General features: G+C 38.0%; 1 protein-coding gene across 2 annotated transcripts in view; it reads left to right on the top strand.

Annotated features, from left to right (window-relative positions):
• GABRB1 (gamma-aminobutyric acid type A receptor subunit beta1) overlaps positions 1–17,238 on the top strand; it is an 87,425-nt gene that overhangs the window by 28,983 nt on the left and 41,204 nt on the right. For both annotated transcript variants that reach the window (XM_085223219.1, XM_085223218.1), the window contains exon 4: positions 15,937–16,157. In XM_085223219.1, the coding sequence (XP_085079345.1) occupies positions 15,937–16,157 (221 nt within the window). The remainder of the gene's footprint in view (positions 1–15,936; positions 16,158–17,238) is intronic.

Here is a 17,238-nt window from a genome sequence, read left to right as displayed (position 1 = left end):
TAAAACAAGAGATAAGTCAGGACCATAATTTTGACATGCTTTAGCTGATCCAGCATGGATTCGATCTTCCTTAACCAGTGCACTCCTCCAATGAATGCTTCTATCACTAAACTTTTGAGCTAGAGTCTTCATAAAGTGCAAAATGGGGAAGGGGAGGGGAAATAAGTCATATTCCAACAGCTTTAACTGAAAAATTAAATAAACAACAGCAAACAAGCAAGAGAACTTCTAATTATGGTTTCAGAATTTACCAGTTCCTTCCAAAGAACACATGCCTGGAAATTTCCCTTGCTTATGACAGACACTTTTTAATGCTATATGTCAGCTAAGTCTCCAGAGCAGGTTCTTGTCATTTCACTCAGCATTTCTCACTTCCCAGCTTGCTGTGATAGGAATGAAAAAAAAATGGTATATGGACTATTGCAGTTTATGAGATGTTTCTTCTTTATTCTCCCTGGTTTAAAAGCTGGTTTTTAGTTCACACATTAACACTAATTGCAGCAGCAGAGGCATCAGGTTTGGAAAGTCAATTCTCTACAATAACAAAGTCACAAAACATTTAGAACTTTATAGGGTAATAACGCAGAAAGCAGCTAATGCAGCATGCAGTGTGCTAGCAGAATGTGTGAAGCATTACAGCTTAGATAAATCCATTCAAACCTAATTCACCTTTTGGGTGATCTCAATAAAAACCTATCTACTGCATAAATACGTATTGATGAAGGTGATTATATAAGTTAGAAAGGCCAAATTCTCCTCAGTAGACACTGTGCCTGTACAACAGTCCGAACTTTAATATACTTAAGAACTGCAAACTTTTAATTGATGATACGTTGATAGAAACACAGCCTAGCTGAGGCTGGAAGGGACCTCTGTGCTCATCTGAGCCAACCCTCTGCTCAAACAGGGACACCCAGAGCACACTGTCCAAAAACATGCCCAGATGACTGTTGGAGACCTTCACAGAAATATCTAAGAGTTCATGGCTCCATAACCTCTCTGGGTAACTTATTCCAATGCTCTGCCACCTGCACAATGAATATTTCTTGACATTCAGACAGAACCTCCTGTGTTCCAGTTTGTGCTCATTGCCTCTTGCCCTGACACTGAGCACCACTGTAAAGAGCCTGGCTCAGTTATATTTGCAGCCTCCCTTCAGGCATTTATGCAAGTTGATGGTCAACACAGATCTCAGGGCCCAGTCATACAGCCAGTATTCAATGCATCACGCTACTCATCCAGCTCATACATCAACATCAAAGTTTTCCTCAAACTTTTTCCTGCACTCCTTCATTCTATAGAGAAATTCATGAATTTAAACCAAGGGGTATGTCACACACACACAAGCACGTACACGTGTACAACTGCCCATCAAGTCCCTGTTAACACATAACAATCCCTGGAGCAACCCATATTAGAGAACTGGCATTTGGCTAAGAAATTTGCAATTCCTTATGCAGATCAGAGGCAACTTCATTTATACATACGCGCACACACAAATTCTCTACTGTAGAATAGTTGCAGGGAGCATTTTAAGTAACAGATGATAATTGAGCTGAGAGTAGTTGCTATATTGAAGCTACTTTAAAGGGTGGAAAGGCAGTTTCCTTCCTAAGCAATCAAAAATTGTAATTCTACCAAAACCCAAAGAAAAATACTCTAAAATAAATAAATAATGTATCAAAATATATACTGACTACAGACAGTGTTTCACACAAAGATGGTGTTTCCATTACCAAAACATGTAATTTTTCCTGAGAATTCAGGTGGTATATTCTGACAATATGGTGGCCAAGTAATAGGATGCTTTCAGTATTTGGGTTCTAGTTCTACACTTCTAGACTGAGGACACTGTATTATTTGCAGTTTTTAAGTTCATCTCTAATTTCCAGACGTCAACACATTCTCAATTTAAACAAGTCTCTTAAAATTAGCAATGAAGGAAACATTCTACTGATGTATGTATTCATTTCCATTCCCTTCTGCTTCTCAAGTTACTGCTGCAAAGAAACCTAAAAGCACCATCAAGACAAAGATCCCTCCTCCATATCTGTAGCTATTTGAACATTTCATTTCTTTCACCTACTACCGTGTGACATTTTACATATTGCAGCATAATAATTCTAGTTCTTTAAAGAGCATGATTAATTAAGCATCAGAACAGCCCTGTGAAAGACACAAGATTTATTATATCACAAATGAGTAAATTGAGGTACAGAGAAGTACAGATCAAGAAGAAACTTGAGAAATACTTTGTATAAGGTCACCACCAATCATTCTTGCACTGATATTGTCAGTTTCAACTCTTCACTTCTAATTTGCTTATTAATTTGCAAGACGACATTGAAAGTTTTTCTGTTAATTTTGAAATAGAGCTGGTTTAGAATTGTTAGCTAAAAAATAATAAAAAGCTAAAAAATATTTTTCTCCCCCTTCTGAATCCAGCATATAGCTTGAAGGTCTGCACCTTCAGCATATAAAGGCATCAGACATAGATGGATTATGAAGGTTGTTCAGAAAGCAAAAAATAATGAATTTCTGGAACTGCTTATGGTGGAAGATGATAGATTACTCAGCCCTACCTGTTACCTGTACAATTAATCTGATTATTCCAGTAACATATTTTAGCAGCAGTAAACCTACCCTAAATCCAGCCAAACTGTCTTGCAAAACAAGTCACTGAAAGTATGAAAGGAAACATTATGTTATAAATAAGAGTAAATATATATATATATAAATAGCATGGCTAAATAGCACATATAATCTAGACAAGAAAAGCACAGCATAGTGAAAATAAATAATTTAATAAATAGGAAAAAAGAACTGACATTATTTTAGGGCTAGAATAAATTTTATTTCACAAGGATTTTTTTTTATTGCTTGGCAAGAGTATAATGTAGGAAGCATGAAAACAAGAGTGGATTTTAATGAAAGCTAACCTCTGTATTCTTTAATCTTCTTTAACCAGAGATACTATTTGTTTTAATCTGCAGCTCATCTCACAAGTCCAAGACCACTCTTTCTTTCTAAATTCAAAGGCCACCAACATAAGCAGCACTCGCTTGTCCAATTTCACATTTATCACACGGTGTTGCTCTACTGGTCCGTATCAAACTGTCTCAAGATGAACAATTTGACAGCTCATCTTGTAAGGGCTAGAAGGCTCACTGTATTTTTTCAGCAAGCAGCATGTAGACTGGAAACAAATATTCACCCACGCCAGTGCCTCCAGTTTGTCTTAAGCAGTCAACTCAGCCACAAAACAGAAAAGCACCAATAGCAGAAAAATATCAAAAGAGATTTGGGTAGAAGTGTTTAACATTTTGAACAAAAAATGTATGAACTGACTAATATAGGAAGAGATAAAGAAAAACTGTGAGAATTAAATCATTGCACTCAGAATGTAGAGTAAATATTTTCAGTGTGTCACACAGACAAAAGGTGCATCACTACCGTCAGAGAAATGTCTTGTCCCCATGAGCAGCAGCAACAAACACTGGTCACATATTTTGACCTGTGAACTAATCCTCTCAGATAAAATACTTCACGGCACTGTGTGCAAACCTATTAGACTCAGAATCAGAGTAGGCTCTCAAACTAAGAGGACTTGGAGATCTGGTAGATAACTCCCCATTGCTGTATTGAGGGGTAAGCCTTGAAGGCAAATTCCCTTACCTGTTGGCCTGATGTTACAGCCTATTTCTGGCCAACCTGCTTACCATTTTTGCAGCCTCCGCCTACAAACAGGACTCCAGGGAGAAGCATTGTTGCAAGTTAGGCTCACAAATGCTGGAAAGCCATCACCAACAGTTTGACTCAAATGATGTTTGACACAAGTCACTGCAGTGTATGTGTAGTGCTCAGTATTGCCAGCTGCTTACCAGCTCTCATCTTATGGACAGGCTTGTTTGGGAGGGACAGTATGACTGCACCTGGAGACCTCCAGCAACTCTGAATGTGTAGAAAAAGTGTAGAAATAAAAAGCTGTCTCCATCTCTGCAATGCTCTATGTTGTATGTTGTGTCTCTACTTGTTTCCATATTCTTTTTGCCCGGAGTATCTCCTTTATGAGGAAAGACTGAAAAACCTGGGACTGTTCAGCCTGGAGAGGACTGAGAGGGGATCTGATTGACACTTATAAACATCCAAAAGGCAGGTGAATGGTCTTTGCTACATGCTTATTTTGCCACATTTTATCAATAAATCTGGAGGGGGGAAAATAAAAAAGCAGTATTTGAAACCATACAAGAATGGGATGCAAACACTATTTTAGTCCCAATAGCTTGTTATGCTCCATTATCACAGCATAGTACCTTCTATTAGTGAAACATGTCTTCTATAATAAGGAACTATTTTATACCTTAGACAGTGAAAAGAAAGAAGAATGAGCTAGTATTCTGGAATCAAATGTCAGATCTTCTCCTTTTCCAAGTATGAAAGTGATTATTAAAAACTTGGCTGGGAGCCAACTCTTACATCAGGATATGCACAGAAACATTCCTATATTATTTGAGCCACACACATTTCTGCAGTAGATATCTCAATATTAAAAGACAGTGGCCAGAAAGAACAATTACTTGCAAACTATTACTTGCTAAAGAGACTTCTGAATACACACTAGATGATACATGTGTCTGTAAGCAAGCAGTTACAGAACTTGATTCTCAACATTTCTTTGCTCAAAGTGCAAGGGACACTTTTCATGTCTTTTTTCTTCATTTTTCACAACACTTGAGAGTACAAGAAAACACAAGAAGATGTATTGTTCACTTAACTGTTACAGTCATTCAAAGCTTTCACTGTTACTTCTTCTTTACTAATGTGCACTTAATCACAGTGAAGTGTTTCAGATTAATTCTTCATGAGTTCTTTTTCTGCCAAAGCATGACAGTATTTCATGGCTAAAAAAATTAATCCTCATTATTTCATGACATTAAAACAAAAAACAAAATAAAACAAAACAAAAAAACCACCACACATTCTGTTGCAATAATACGGATTAAAAAAATGTAGGAGATTCTCTCAGAAAAATACCTTACTTGAATGAAATAATTTTCTGCGTTAGCCTCACAAAAGTGAGGCTAACCTGGTGAAGGGAATCTTTTAAAAAGCATAAGCCAATTAAAAGCTGTCATTTGCTCAATAATACGTAAGAGAAATTTTCATTTCAGCAAGAAAACTTGGCTTCTTATTTTTGGGCGATTTGATACGATTTTTGATTTATTTTTCCATTTGATTATTGACCTGAAAACACTCTATTATTCCTTCTGATGCAACTATTCCCCATTTCACAAGCATTCATGCTTGCCTCTTTCTTTTCCCAGGCTTTCACAGCACTATATTGTTTAAATCTTTGTATTGTTTTTGTTTCTTTTTTTCCCCTCTAGTTTTGTAGAAGTGAGAGGTTTGCAAAAAGGGACGGCATTTCCCAGACTTCATTTCAAATATTCAGAAAAGTGCTTTCCCATGCTGCCCTCTGATCCCTTCTGGGAAATTTCCTGATCTCTAAGGAACCAGCCTTTGCCTGATCCTCACTCTCATGCTCAAACTCCACCTCCTCTCCATGTTGAGCCATCACTTTCTGCAGAAAAAAACGCTTAAAGTCTAAACAGCAGTTGTAATAGAACATCTAGAGACAAACATACTGCTGACCCCCTACCAAAGGTGGATTTTTGTCAGGCAATTGAAACTAAAATCTTCTTCTCCTGTCTGCAGGGAGCAGCACAGCCTAACCTCACAGCTTGCAGGCATCACTGAAGTTACACTGAATACTTTGAAGATAGGGAAAGGATGAATTGCTCCCCTATCTGCAGCACACAAGTCAGGAAACAGCCTGCAGCTTTAGGAGCAGCAGACCCAGACTTACTTGCTAGTCAGAAATGTGTTTTTAATAGTCAGCCAGCATCAGCATGCAAAACAACGGCTTCACATTGAAAGGCAGAGCACATAGTCCAGCCATCCTTGACTTGTAGAAGTATTCTACTGCTGCACATAGCCATCTCATCCTGGCTTCCTAAAGTCAGGTTAACCAAGCTCACTGCTACCATTGCTGGAGCTGGAACTCAGGACTCTCCAGCCTTTCTATTCATCTTCCCCTGCTTGAACGAAGCTCCTTGATAATAAACTGGTCTCTGTGAATGACCAGGATGGAGCTCAGTGTTCCCAGCCCCACTTCCTGATGAACAGCCAGGTTAGCATGTCCCTGAATCGTCTGCAGTATATCACTTAGTACAATAAGATCATATTTCTTCTATCACTCTGCTGAAAGGTGACACATCAGATTGATAAATATTTATCTCTTTTCTTCGTCCCACTCCCCAGTAAGCTGTCAACTGGTAAAATACATTCTTGCCATTATTCTCCCAGTCCATAACCATGCTCTTTTCAGCACTGAATATAATCCCACTTCTACTACCCCAGTATTCAAGATAGTTATTGTAATATTTTTATATTCTATTATACTGACACTGGCTCCAGCTTCGATATCAGTTGAAAATTTGATTGACACATTTTGATTCTCAAGTCATTAAAGAAAAAAACAACAAAATGTAGTCCCAAATCTGATCCTTGATTATTTCCACCTGTGTTCTCCATTATTCTTCCACATTCAGCACACACTACTAGAATATTCCTTTTATCCAGTATCCTAATCATTCTTGTAATAATTCCCATCTTTTCCAACACAGTTTGCACAATCTCAGATGTTTTGCTGAACACCACACAGTTCAGATCCACCACATTTCTTTTATCTAAACAATCAGTATTCAGGAAAAAATATGTAGTGACATGATCTACATTCCCTGTTCAGATTCACAATATGTCTGAGTCACAGCCAGGAGGCTTCTGCCAGTGCAAAAGCATCATTTGTTCAGATTCTACATAAGACTTAGCTTTGAGCAGAGCCCCCTGCAATGCTATAATGGAGCTCAGGAATCCACATTCCTTCAAGCAACTCTTCTTACAGCAAAGACACTGGGTGCTTGAAAAGAACAAGCTTAAGTGAATTACTGGCAGCACCAGTGGAAATCAACACGCAGCCCCTGCAGATGCTCAGCTGCTTAATACAAGTAAAGACCTAGAACAGATCTGCATGCTGATTTCAGTGCCATGACAAATCTTACAAACACAAGTTGTCTTGGTGAAGCCAGTTTGCACAGTTGTTGTTGCACAATGGCTGGTCAAATTTCTGTCTTTGGCCTCTCTGATAGAGCTTTTAGTTGTAGTTGACGCCAATAGATACCTCTATATTGGAGAGAGCTGTGGTAGGATAGCAATATTCTCCCCAACTGAAAGCAGTTGGGTTGAAATTAGGGATGAGAGCTCAAAATAGGAAATACCAACCACCATGGCAGCCATAAAAGTCATCTGCTGTATCTTGCAGAAGCTCCAATGCTTCATAGTGTTCATACTCTCACAATGCCCAAAAATGTCTCACTGTAACTTCTTGGCAATGTTTGCAGCTGGGAAAGAGTCAGCTTTCAATAGTTTCTTGGCTGAGAGTGTCGACACAGACTGCTAGCCAGGTGGTGACTAAGTCATGGATTTCTGACTGAAGAAAGAAACCAACATTCTTTAAGCTATGTTTTAAACTCGTGCGTACGCTTTCACTTCTTAGGTAAGCAATACATCTATAATAGCAGCTTACTGTCATGCAAGCAAAACATTGCAATAGAATTATCTGAAACTGTCAGTGTCAGTTTTAGCACTTGCAAACACAATCACAAATGTCCGTGGGTGTCTCAACAACATATTTTGTTAAAAGCAGTAAGGTCTAAATCCTGGGTCCCTCACTGGCTAATGTAACCATAGTGATTTTCTTTCAGTTACCAGACTTTGACTTCTCATGAAATAGAGAAGGAGAGTTGATCCAATACTGAACTGACACCAACTGCTGAACATATTTTGATGCTGAAGAGAAATAAGGATATTTAAGAGAAGCAAACTTTGCATACAGAATTTGAAGAAGAAAGGAATGCAATTAAAAGCTGACCGTGGCTCCTGGAAATACAAATTTAAAAAAAAAAAAAAAAAAAAAAAAAAAGGGGCAAATAAATAGGAGGCACTGCTCCCATGCAGAACAATGATCTTAGTCATCTTTCCACACAGGAAAGTTTTCTCAAACATTTAGGTGGTAATATAGAATTAGTTGTCTCCAGAGGGAAGAGATAAGTCAGAGGATTATTGCCTATGTTTCAAAACTTCATCAGCTACCATTACAGCAGGCAATTTACAACAGTAAATCTACTGAATTCCATTTTACTACAGCCAAACTAAACTTATTCTTCTATTTTGTCCCCACGTGTTCTCAGGAAGATTATGTTTGTTGAATTAACTGTCCAGTCTCTTACAGATATAGAGCTCTTTCTCATTTGATGTTATTTCACTGCTCAATATGCAAATATTTATCTATTTTACCATGTCTGTCTTTAATCCAGATGTCCAAGAGCTAACATTCATTTGGATGTCTTAGAACAGGGCTGACATGATGCCTGAAACTTGACATTATCTATAGTCTTATCCCCGTAATGACCAGCTTCAGATGATATGTGAAAAGCTACAAGAATCTCCAGAATACAGGAGAGAATGATCTCTACACAGCTTTATGGGTTAGACTGAAAGTAGCACAGTTTCAGAGTACAATGACTTCTCTGTTAAATTATATTCCTCTTTAAATTTATTTATGACACATTTTCCTCAGCCTATTTTAAAGAGTGCAGATTGGATGCCAGGTTCACTTCTATCATTAAAAATCACAAACTGAAAAGTAATCCAGGAAATTTTTCACTCATCCTAAATTATGAGAAACTGGGGGAGATTTCTTCTGAGAGCAGTGGTGAGTGCTTAAGTGAGACCTGCTTCTGGCTTTGTACACTAGAGCTCAGGATGAAAGAGGAAGGAATCAGAACTCTTCTTTTTTAATGATCTGCTAATTAAAATGGTTAGAGCAAGCTGTTCACGTCCTGTTACAGTTACCACCTGATTTTCTATCTTGTTCCTAAGAAAATGCATCTGGTAACTTTGCTGTAGGATGCTTCAGAATGCCAATCTAGCAAAAGGAATGAAATATTAGGATAAGAGATAGCAAGGAGAAATAGAACTGTCCCTAATTGTTTCCTAAACACCATTCTCCATTCCATTTATTAGCTCTATGATTACTGTCTGTGAGAACTCAATCTCCAGGGAACAGATATTCATATTATCCTGAAATACCTAGGGATGTTGTGATCGGCTGAAAGCAAGTAGGAAAACATAATGTTTGGTAATCTGTTAAATTTATTATCATACTTGAACAGATACTAAAGCCACTTGTGCTATAAATAAACGAGAAACTAGACATCCATCCAGAAGAAAGAGATTCATCTAGAAAGTCCTTCAACTAGCTACAGTTTATCTCTGAGCCTTTCAGCAAACAATGATGCAAATATACCAGTTCTGTATTGAAGATTTATTTGATCAGGTAAAGAAAATAAGAAGTGATAAATGGAAAAGGATCATTCCACTAAGACTGTACTTGACCACATCTATATCACATAATCAGGAACCTTAAGATAAGTAATTTGCCATATTCCTTCTGTGTCTGTATGGCACAACGTTGTGTCTTACTTTGTGCTGAAGCACCACTTACCTAGCCTCCTGGGATTTATCTCTGAACAGAAGTCCTTAAACAGAACTATTTTGTTCAGGTAAGAATTAGAAATTGGAGACTCACTGCCATTACCACAAAGAAGAGCCTCATATCATGAACAATGTCATGATTTAGTCAGTGCCTTGGCCATATGGCGAAACTGACAAATAGCCAGTATCCTATCACAGCTTCTATTTATTGCCACCATCTTCTCCTTGCCACAGATCATCTTTATAGGTGCAAGAAAACTGCAACTGTCCCATATTTTACTTCTCTGCCAGGATGCTTCACTGCCACTTCTTTTCTATTCATGTCCACAAACATTCTCTGTTTACCAGTGTTATCTTCAGAAAAGTCAAGCCGCCTGAACCTCCACATTTCATATGTCTCTGACACCACTGAAAGCCTTTCATCAGTTCTGTAATAACTTAAGCAAGTCCTATCAAAAACTGTCATTGGGAGAACATTATGTTTTATCTTTAAACAAAGGTGGCACAGACTACATAGCCAGCTGCAAGTGGAGATTTTCTGTATAAATACAAGCAGATTTTAGCAAAAAAAAAAAAAAAAGGGAAAAGAAAAACAGCCATATTTGTCAAGTAAGGAATAAAAACATAGGCAGAATTTGGAAAACTTATTTCAATCCTGAAATCACAGTGGATTTCCTTTCCTCCATGGATGGAAATTGTCTAATTTGCAAAGCTGTGAAAACTTATCAGTAGCAAGTAGCTGTTTGCTTGTTTTTAAATGGAAGAAATTCATGAGGGCTTTTAGCAGATATGGTAAAGGCACTGCAGTGGCTCCAGAAGTAAACACTGCCTGGCCAACAACCCATAGATTTAGGGCCCCTTAGCATCCAGTAGTCTCTCTGACCTATATCACACCAATCAGAAAAATTAAGGACATCCCAAGTCTACACCTTCTCTGTTAGTGATAATCGATCACTACGAAGTGCTTTAACTTCCTCATTCATACTTGTGACACAACTGTCACAAAAAAACTCCAAGGGGTGTAAAACTGTGTACAAAAGCATTGCTATAGGACAGAGAACTACTGGAGAGAGTTCAGCAGAGAGCCATAAAGATGATTAGGGGGCCTGGAGCATCTCCGTTATGAGGACAGGCTGAGAGATCTATAACTGTTCAGCCTGGGAAAGACTGAGAGGTGTTCTCATCACTTTTTCAGTATCTATAAAGTGTAGGAGTCAAGTGAATGGTGTCAGCTTCTTTTCATTGTTGCCCAGAGACAGAACAAGGACAAATGGACACGAACCGCAATACAAGTAGTATTACATGATGAAAAATTTATTTAATGTGAGAGTGACAGAGCACTGGAACAAGCTGACCAGAGAGGTTATGAAGTCTCCTTCTTTGGAAATATTCAGAACCTGCTTGGATGCTTTCCTATGCTGTAGACAATCTGCTTTAGCAAGGGAGGCTGGACTAGATGATGTCCAGAGATCCACTTTCAATCCCTATGATTCTATGATTCTGCAATTTTAAATTTTGCTTTATCTATAACCTCATTTGCAAAAACAAAAACAAACAAAAAAACAACCCACACCAAACTTTCCCTTTTTTCTTTTGCATATAAGTGCCAAATTCCAACTTTCTCCATTGATCTACCCAGTTTTCCAAATAATTATAATTCTCCCTTGTTCTATGTACTCCCTTGTTACTTATTTTGCCGGAAAGAGAGATTGAGCTTCCATATCTTAATTAGTCATATGCCTTCAAACTAACTGATGAGTTATTTGCTCTTGTTCATACTCTTGTATAGTGTACATATAAGACATGTAGTATGTGTTCGCACACTATAAAATGCTTTGAAATGTGGACTCCCATGAAACTGATAATGACACAGGATTTTTATGTTTTTAAATCATATTAAATTGGCCAACTCAATTAGTTATCCAATTGGTTATGCTATTAATAAGCTAAAAATAAAACAAGCCTTTTATTATCAGCACTAAAAATAACCTGGATTCTGTTCTGAGGATTTGGTGTCAATGCTTCATGCATCCAGACTGACTACCTACAAAAGCCAAAAGCAAGTTTTCTGCAGAAAATTTGCATCCACATTGTAAAGTCAGATATTAGATCATCATGTAAGCAGCTTAATACTTAAATTATGAAGCTCATGGGAAGTTGCAGAGGAAAGGTTTTCTCAAGCTGCCTTTTGTAGAAAAATCCTGGATGCAGAGCAAATATTTACAGCACATTTGGTTTGCAGTGACCACAAGATGTCAGATTCAGGATTTGTAGGACAGTCGGGAAAGGTGAGCAGCAGAATTAAGGCTCTGGATTTCAGGATGGTAAAATCAATCTTGTCTGAGTAATTGTCAGGTAAAATACACCATCAAGCAGCCATACAGGGGAAATAATTTTTAAAGAAAACATGAGAACCAGAAATATTTTATCTCATCATCCATGAAGACTAGGAACTTCTGCAGAAGGCATATCTGACTAAGACAGGTGCTTCTTGATGAACTGAAGGACAGAAGGGAGCATACAAGGGGTGGAAGCAAAGCAACAAAACTGTCGAGAAAAGCAGCGAGGTCTGGCAAGGAGGAAAGACAGGAAAAGAATTCTTATTGCAGCCTCAAGAGTAAAAAAAAAAAAAAAATTAAAAAGGCAGTTAAAAAAAACAGCATGATATAATGAAGAGCAACAGCTACTAATTGCACCTTGCCACATTTAGGGTGCATTACAGGAAAGACTTCACCAGAGAGACATTGCACTACTGGAAGCATCCACTCAGAGGTGTTAAATTCCCAATCTTGAGAGTTTTCAAGATATTTTAAGGGAAGAAGAGAACTTTTTTCTGTGGATGACCAAAACTTAATGATAGTTCTGCTTCAAACAGGAGCTTGGGCTGGAAACTCCTAGAGGTCTTTTCAACAGCACATCAGTAGCTTTACTCTACTACAGCAGTAGTATCTTCAGCATTATCAGTGCTGAGTGCAAGATACCTCCACTCAGATAAGTATCATGAAGTAGAAACATCAAGATGCTCCCCTATTCCCAATTTTAAGAAACAACACAAAATGTTATAATTATTCATTTGAAAGTACCAGAGATAGATTGATCATATGAATTTCAGTCCCGATTGCTGTAAAGATAAGCAAATAGATTTCAGTCACCAAAACCACGAAAATAAAAATAGCTCCTACCTAAACTATATAGAAGTAAACTCATTTAAAAATATATTAATTAAAAAAAAAAATCCACACACCTAACCACCATACTACATAACTGTTTATGTAAAGGCATTAAAAAATATCTGCAGTTATTGTAGAGTTAACCTAACCTCATCTTCACATATACGTAACTTCCCTCCTACATTGTTCAGCATCTTCCCGAATTGCTTTCATATTAAGCCCCAGTACAATACAGAATTCAGAGTTCTGTGGCTTTCTGTCCAATGCTAATTAAATTAGCATAGCAATGCGTTATGGCTTACACAATAGTGTACAAGAAAAATTTCAGCAAACTCCCATTTGCTCCCAGGCTAGCAATCAGTTCAGCTTTGCCTTCAGCACTGTTCACTGACACCATGAGCCCTTATTGCTGTGCCAACCTCCGTAGACCTGCAGTGCTCTTCATAATGGACTCATAGTTCACGCCTGCTGAACTAAGTGGAAATTACAAGAAAAACATCAAGTGCTTCAGAAACAACTGTTGTCAAAAAAAAAAAAAAAAAAAAGGTTGCTTTCCCATTCTCTTTCTTATAGATACCAAGGGGAAGTGTTAGTTTAATTTATCCTTTTTTCCGCAAAGTTTTTACTTTACAGGAATGTTAAAGTGCTGCATCTTTTCTTACCTTGCTTTACACCTCATGTCACATATCAAGCTGTAGACCCTCAAAGGTAATCCATGCCCATCTCATTAAGAGCCAGTTTTTCAGTAAGGGGCTACCTCCTAGCAGTTCACACTAGGACCTCAGAAATACTGTTTCCTACCAAATACACATAAGAATGAGAATGGGCAGGTAATTTCAATCCTAGTGGGCAATTTTATGGCAGTACTGCCCTTTGAAAAGAATCATAGAATTACAGAATGTCCTGAATTGGAAGGGACACACAAGGATTGCTGAATCCAACTCCTGGCTCCAGTCAGAACCACCTCTGAGTGCTTTGTTCAAAGACTCCTTGGACTCTATCAAGCAGCCTGTTCCATGCCCACTGAGCTGGTGCAGAACTTTTACCTAACAATCACCTGGCCCTCCCCTGACACATCTCCACACTGTTCCCTGGGGTCCTGTCACAGTCACCAGGGAGAAGAACTCAGCATTATCCCTCCACCCCCTGTGAAGAACTGTAGGCCACAACGAGGCATCCTCTCAGCTAAGAGGGGAGCAAAACAGAATTTTATGGGAATACATAAGATATTAAGTTGGGATTTTAACCCTCTATGTGTTAAATAATACCAAGTCAGGTGAAGCACAACTATTGTAACAAAAATCTTAGAAGCAGTAATAAATGCAAACATACATCAAAACACAGAACAAAATGTACCAAAAATCAATGATCTTTCAAGAGCTGAGAAATATTTTGTTTTTTGGTTTGACTGAAGACACTGGATGCAATTTTTATCACATTGCTATTAAGAGGACTTCTACCACTGACTGCAAAGAGTAATATTGGATCCCAGTACAGTAATAATGAATGCCTTCATTTCCAACATGCTACACTTATAATGAGTCTAATCTTGTTCCTGGCTGTGCTTTGTACAATAGAGAGAATCATCATTAAAGCTATACAGACTCCTGCCAGATCTCTGCTTCGTTTTGTAAGACACAACTGTGATTCTGCATACTTAATTTAATTGTGAGTTTATAAGTGCCAACAAGGTTTTTGAGACATACCTTGGGAGAATTACCAGCACTTCTGAAGAAGGAAAAATGTGGGGCACTTCACTATGAACCTAGCTACCAATTGGAACAATCTAAATATCCACACAGCTTTTTCTCCTGCAGAATTGCTGGAACAGCATCACGTAAGAACTCCATCAGATATAAAGAACACAGTCAATTTTTCCAAGTGGAAAAGCCATCCTTAAAAAAAAACTCTAAATTCATAAAGAGAAAGACAGTGAGGGAGTAAGACGAGAAACTTTTTAAAACAATTTATTTTTAAACCAAGTGGAAAGCTGAAGGACTACATAAATTGCATTTCCCCTAAACTACAGCACAATAGTCAGGAGATGCTTATTTCCTACGGGGCAATGTCTGATTGCTAAGGACAGAAAGCCCCTCAGTGCCTGGGCTGAAGTGAAATTTGTCCAGCTCTTGAAGATCTTTACAACAGGCAACTGCAGAACGACAAGTTATTCATGATACATTCTGCAGTTCTATTTGCTCATTCTCAGAAGGTTTAGGGAGTGTTGGTGTTACTGGATTGCACATAGAATATTTCAGGATGAAGACACTGAATACACTAAGGTATCCTCAATAGTATGCAATGCTATTTGACTAAGATTGGCTAAATTCCACTGTTTTCATGTAAAAGGAAACCTTGGAAGAGACCGTGAATGTGGTCTGTAGGCTGGAGATCTTGTGACCTGTACACTGGAGACCCTCTGGCACAAGAGGCTTTGAAAGCCCATGGCCAGGGAGTGTGTGGGCAAATCACTGCCACTGGCAAATAGTGTGAATTAGTCACTAACGCAAACAGGTTATGACTCATTGTAATGGATAACGACAACATACTGTGTCCAGTTCTGGACTCCCCAGTTCAAAAAAGACAGGGATCTCCTAGGAGTCCAGTGAAGGGCCACAACGATGATAAAGGGCCTGGAGCACCTCCCTTATGAGGAAAGACTGAGTAACATAAGTCTGTTCAGCCTGGGGAAAAGAAGACCGAGGGGAAATCTGATTAATGTTTATAAATTTCTAAAGAGAGGTGTGAGGCAAATGAATGAGGTCAGACACTTCTCAGTGCTGTGTACTGATAGGCTGTTGCTCCTTGTCGTAAAATTTGAACATTGGATGTTCCATAAAAATGTGTGGTAGAACTTTTTTACAGTAAGCATGACAGAGCACTGGAACAGGTTGCCCAGAGAAGTTGTGGAATTTCCTTCTATGGAGATATTCAAGACTCATCTGGAGGCCTACCTGTGCTACCTATTGTAAGGTACCTGCTTAAGCAGGGGGGTTTGGACTTCATGATCTCTTGAGGTCCCTTCCAACCCTGCATTTTTATGATCCTTAAACTTCCTGCTGCATTACTGATATTCAGCTACGAACAGAAAGTTACGTTGTGAAGCAGCATACATGCAAAATAGAAAAAACCATTCTTATTATTTCTCTAGGACTACACCCTTACCATGTACTTCCAGCAGTCCTGGAGGGACAAAAGGCTCTCTTATTCTGGAATACCTCTGAACCTAACGCTGGACAACAGAGTAGCTGACCAGCTCTGGGTGCCTGATACATATTTCCAAAATGACAAGAAGTCCTTCGTCCATGGAGTGACGGTGAAAAACCGGATGATTCGGCTCCATCCAGATGGGACAGTCCTTTATGGCCTACGGTATGTTCTGGGTGTTTCCTGTTTGTTTTAAATCAGATGTATGGATAGTGATTTTAGGTGCAGGTATTATCAGTGCACTCCTTTTACTTGGTTTCTCGCTGCAGCTTTAGAAGTCGGCAAATATTCCATATACTGCACAACAATATATACAACAGTTTTCCAAAAGGCATGAAAATTACTTTCCATAGCTATAGCTAATAAAAACGTCTCTTTCAGCTCTTCTGAGCACGTTAATGCTACTAATGAGATCTTTACTACAAATCTTGCCTAGTAATCTCCTATAACTTAAATAAACCCTTCTGTCTAAGATTTCTCACACAGATCTTTAGAGTGATATAAAATATAAAATTTGGGAGTCACCTGAACCAATGTTTAGTAGAGAATAAAAAGACATCCGTAAATTTAAATGAATTATTTGAGGATTATCAACATATCTGAATATAGGTTTTATTTAATCTGCCTTGATCTAACATCGCTGCTTCACATTACAACTGCTATTTTATACAAAACAACCTATATTCACACTTGTAGAGAAAATATATTCTAGAAAAGAACAGCTATAATGTAATAATAATGTTCAAAATATGTAATTGAAACTAAATTATGTATTATGGTGAGATGGCTGCAGAGCTTGTGTGAGCTTTGGATTATTTTTAAAGTTAAAAATAGTTTTGCTGCAAGGCTGTGGAAAACACACTACCTGCTTGAGACAACCTCGATTGCTGTTATCATTCAACAGCAAAAATCCTCAGAGAGCATAAAACCGATAACATACCTCAGTAAATCTGGGGGGGGGGGGGGGAAAAAAAAAAAAAGCATTAAACCTAGATTAAGTGCCTAAAAATTGTACCTAAGGTAGGACTAGGAAGGAGAAAAAAAAAAAAAAAATTGCTGCAGCAGCAATTCAAAATGGAAGTAATATTTGAAGAAATATAACTTACATCTTACAAAAAAATAAATGTTTGGTGTGACCTCTTAGCTTATAAAATCACAACCTTTTAAAATAAATCACTACTCATACTCTCAGAGAACCTTCCAACACATCAACTCAAGCTTCACAAGAAACAAAAAAAAAATTTAG

The sequence above is a fragment of the Meleagris gallopavo genome, chromosome 4 (genome assembly GCF_905368555.1).
Source record: "Meleagris gallopavo chromosome 4, MGAL_WU_HG_1.1, whole genome shotgun sequence".
NCBI classification, from domain to species: domain Eukaryota; kingdom Metazoa; phylum Chordata; class Aves; order Galliformes; family Phasianidae; genus Meleagris; species Meleagris gallopavo.
This window is presented reverse-complemented; position numbering and strand designations above follow the sequence as displayed.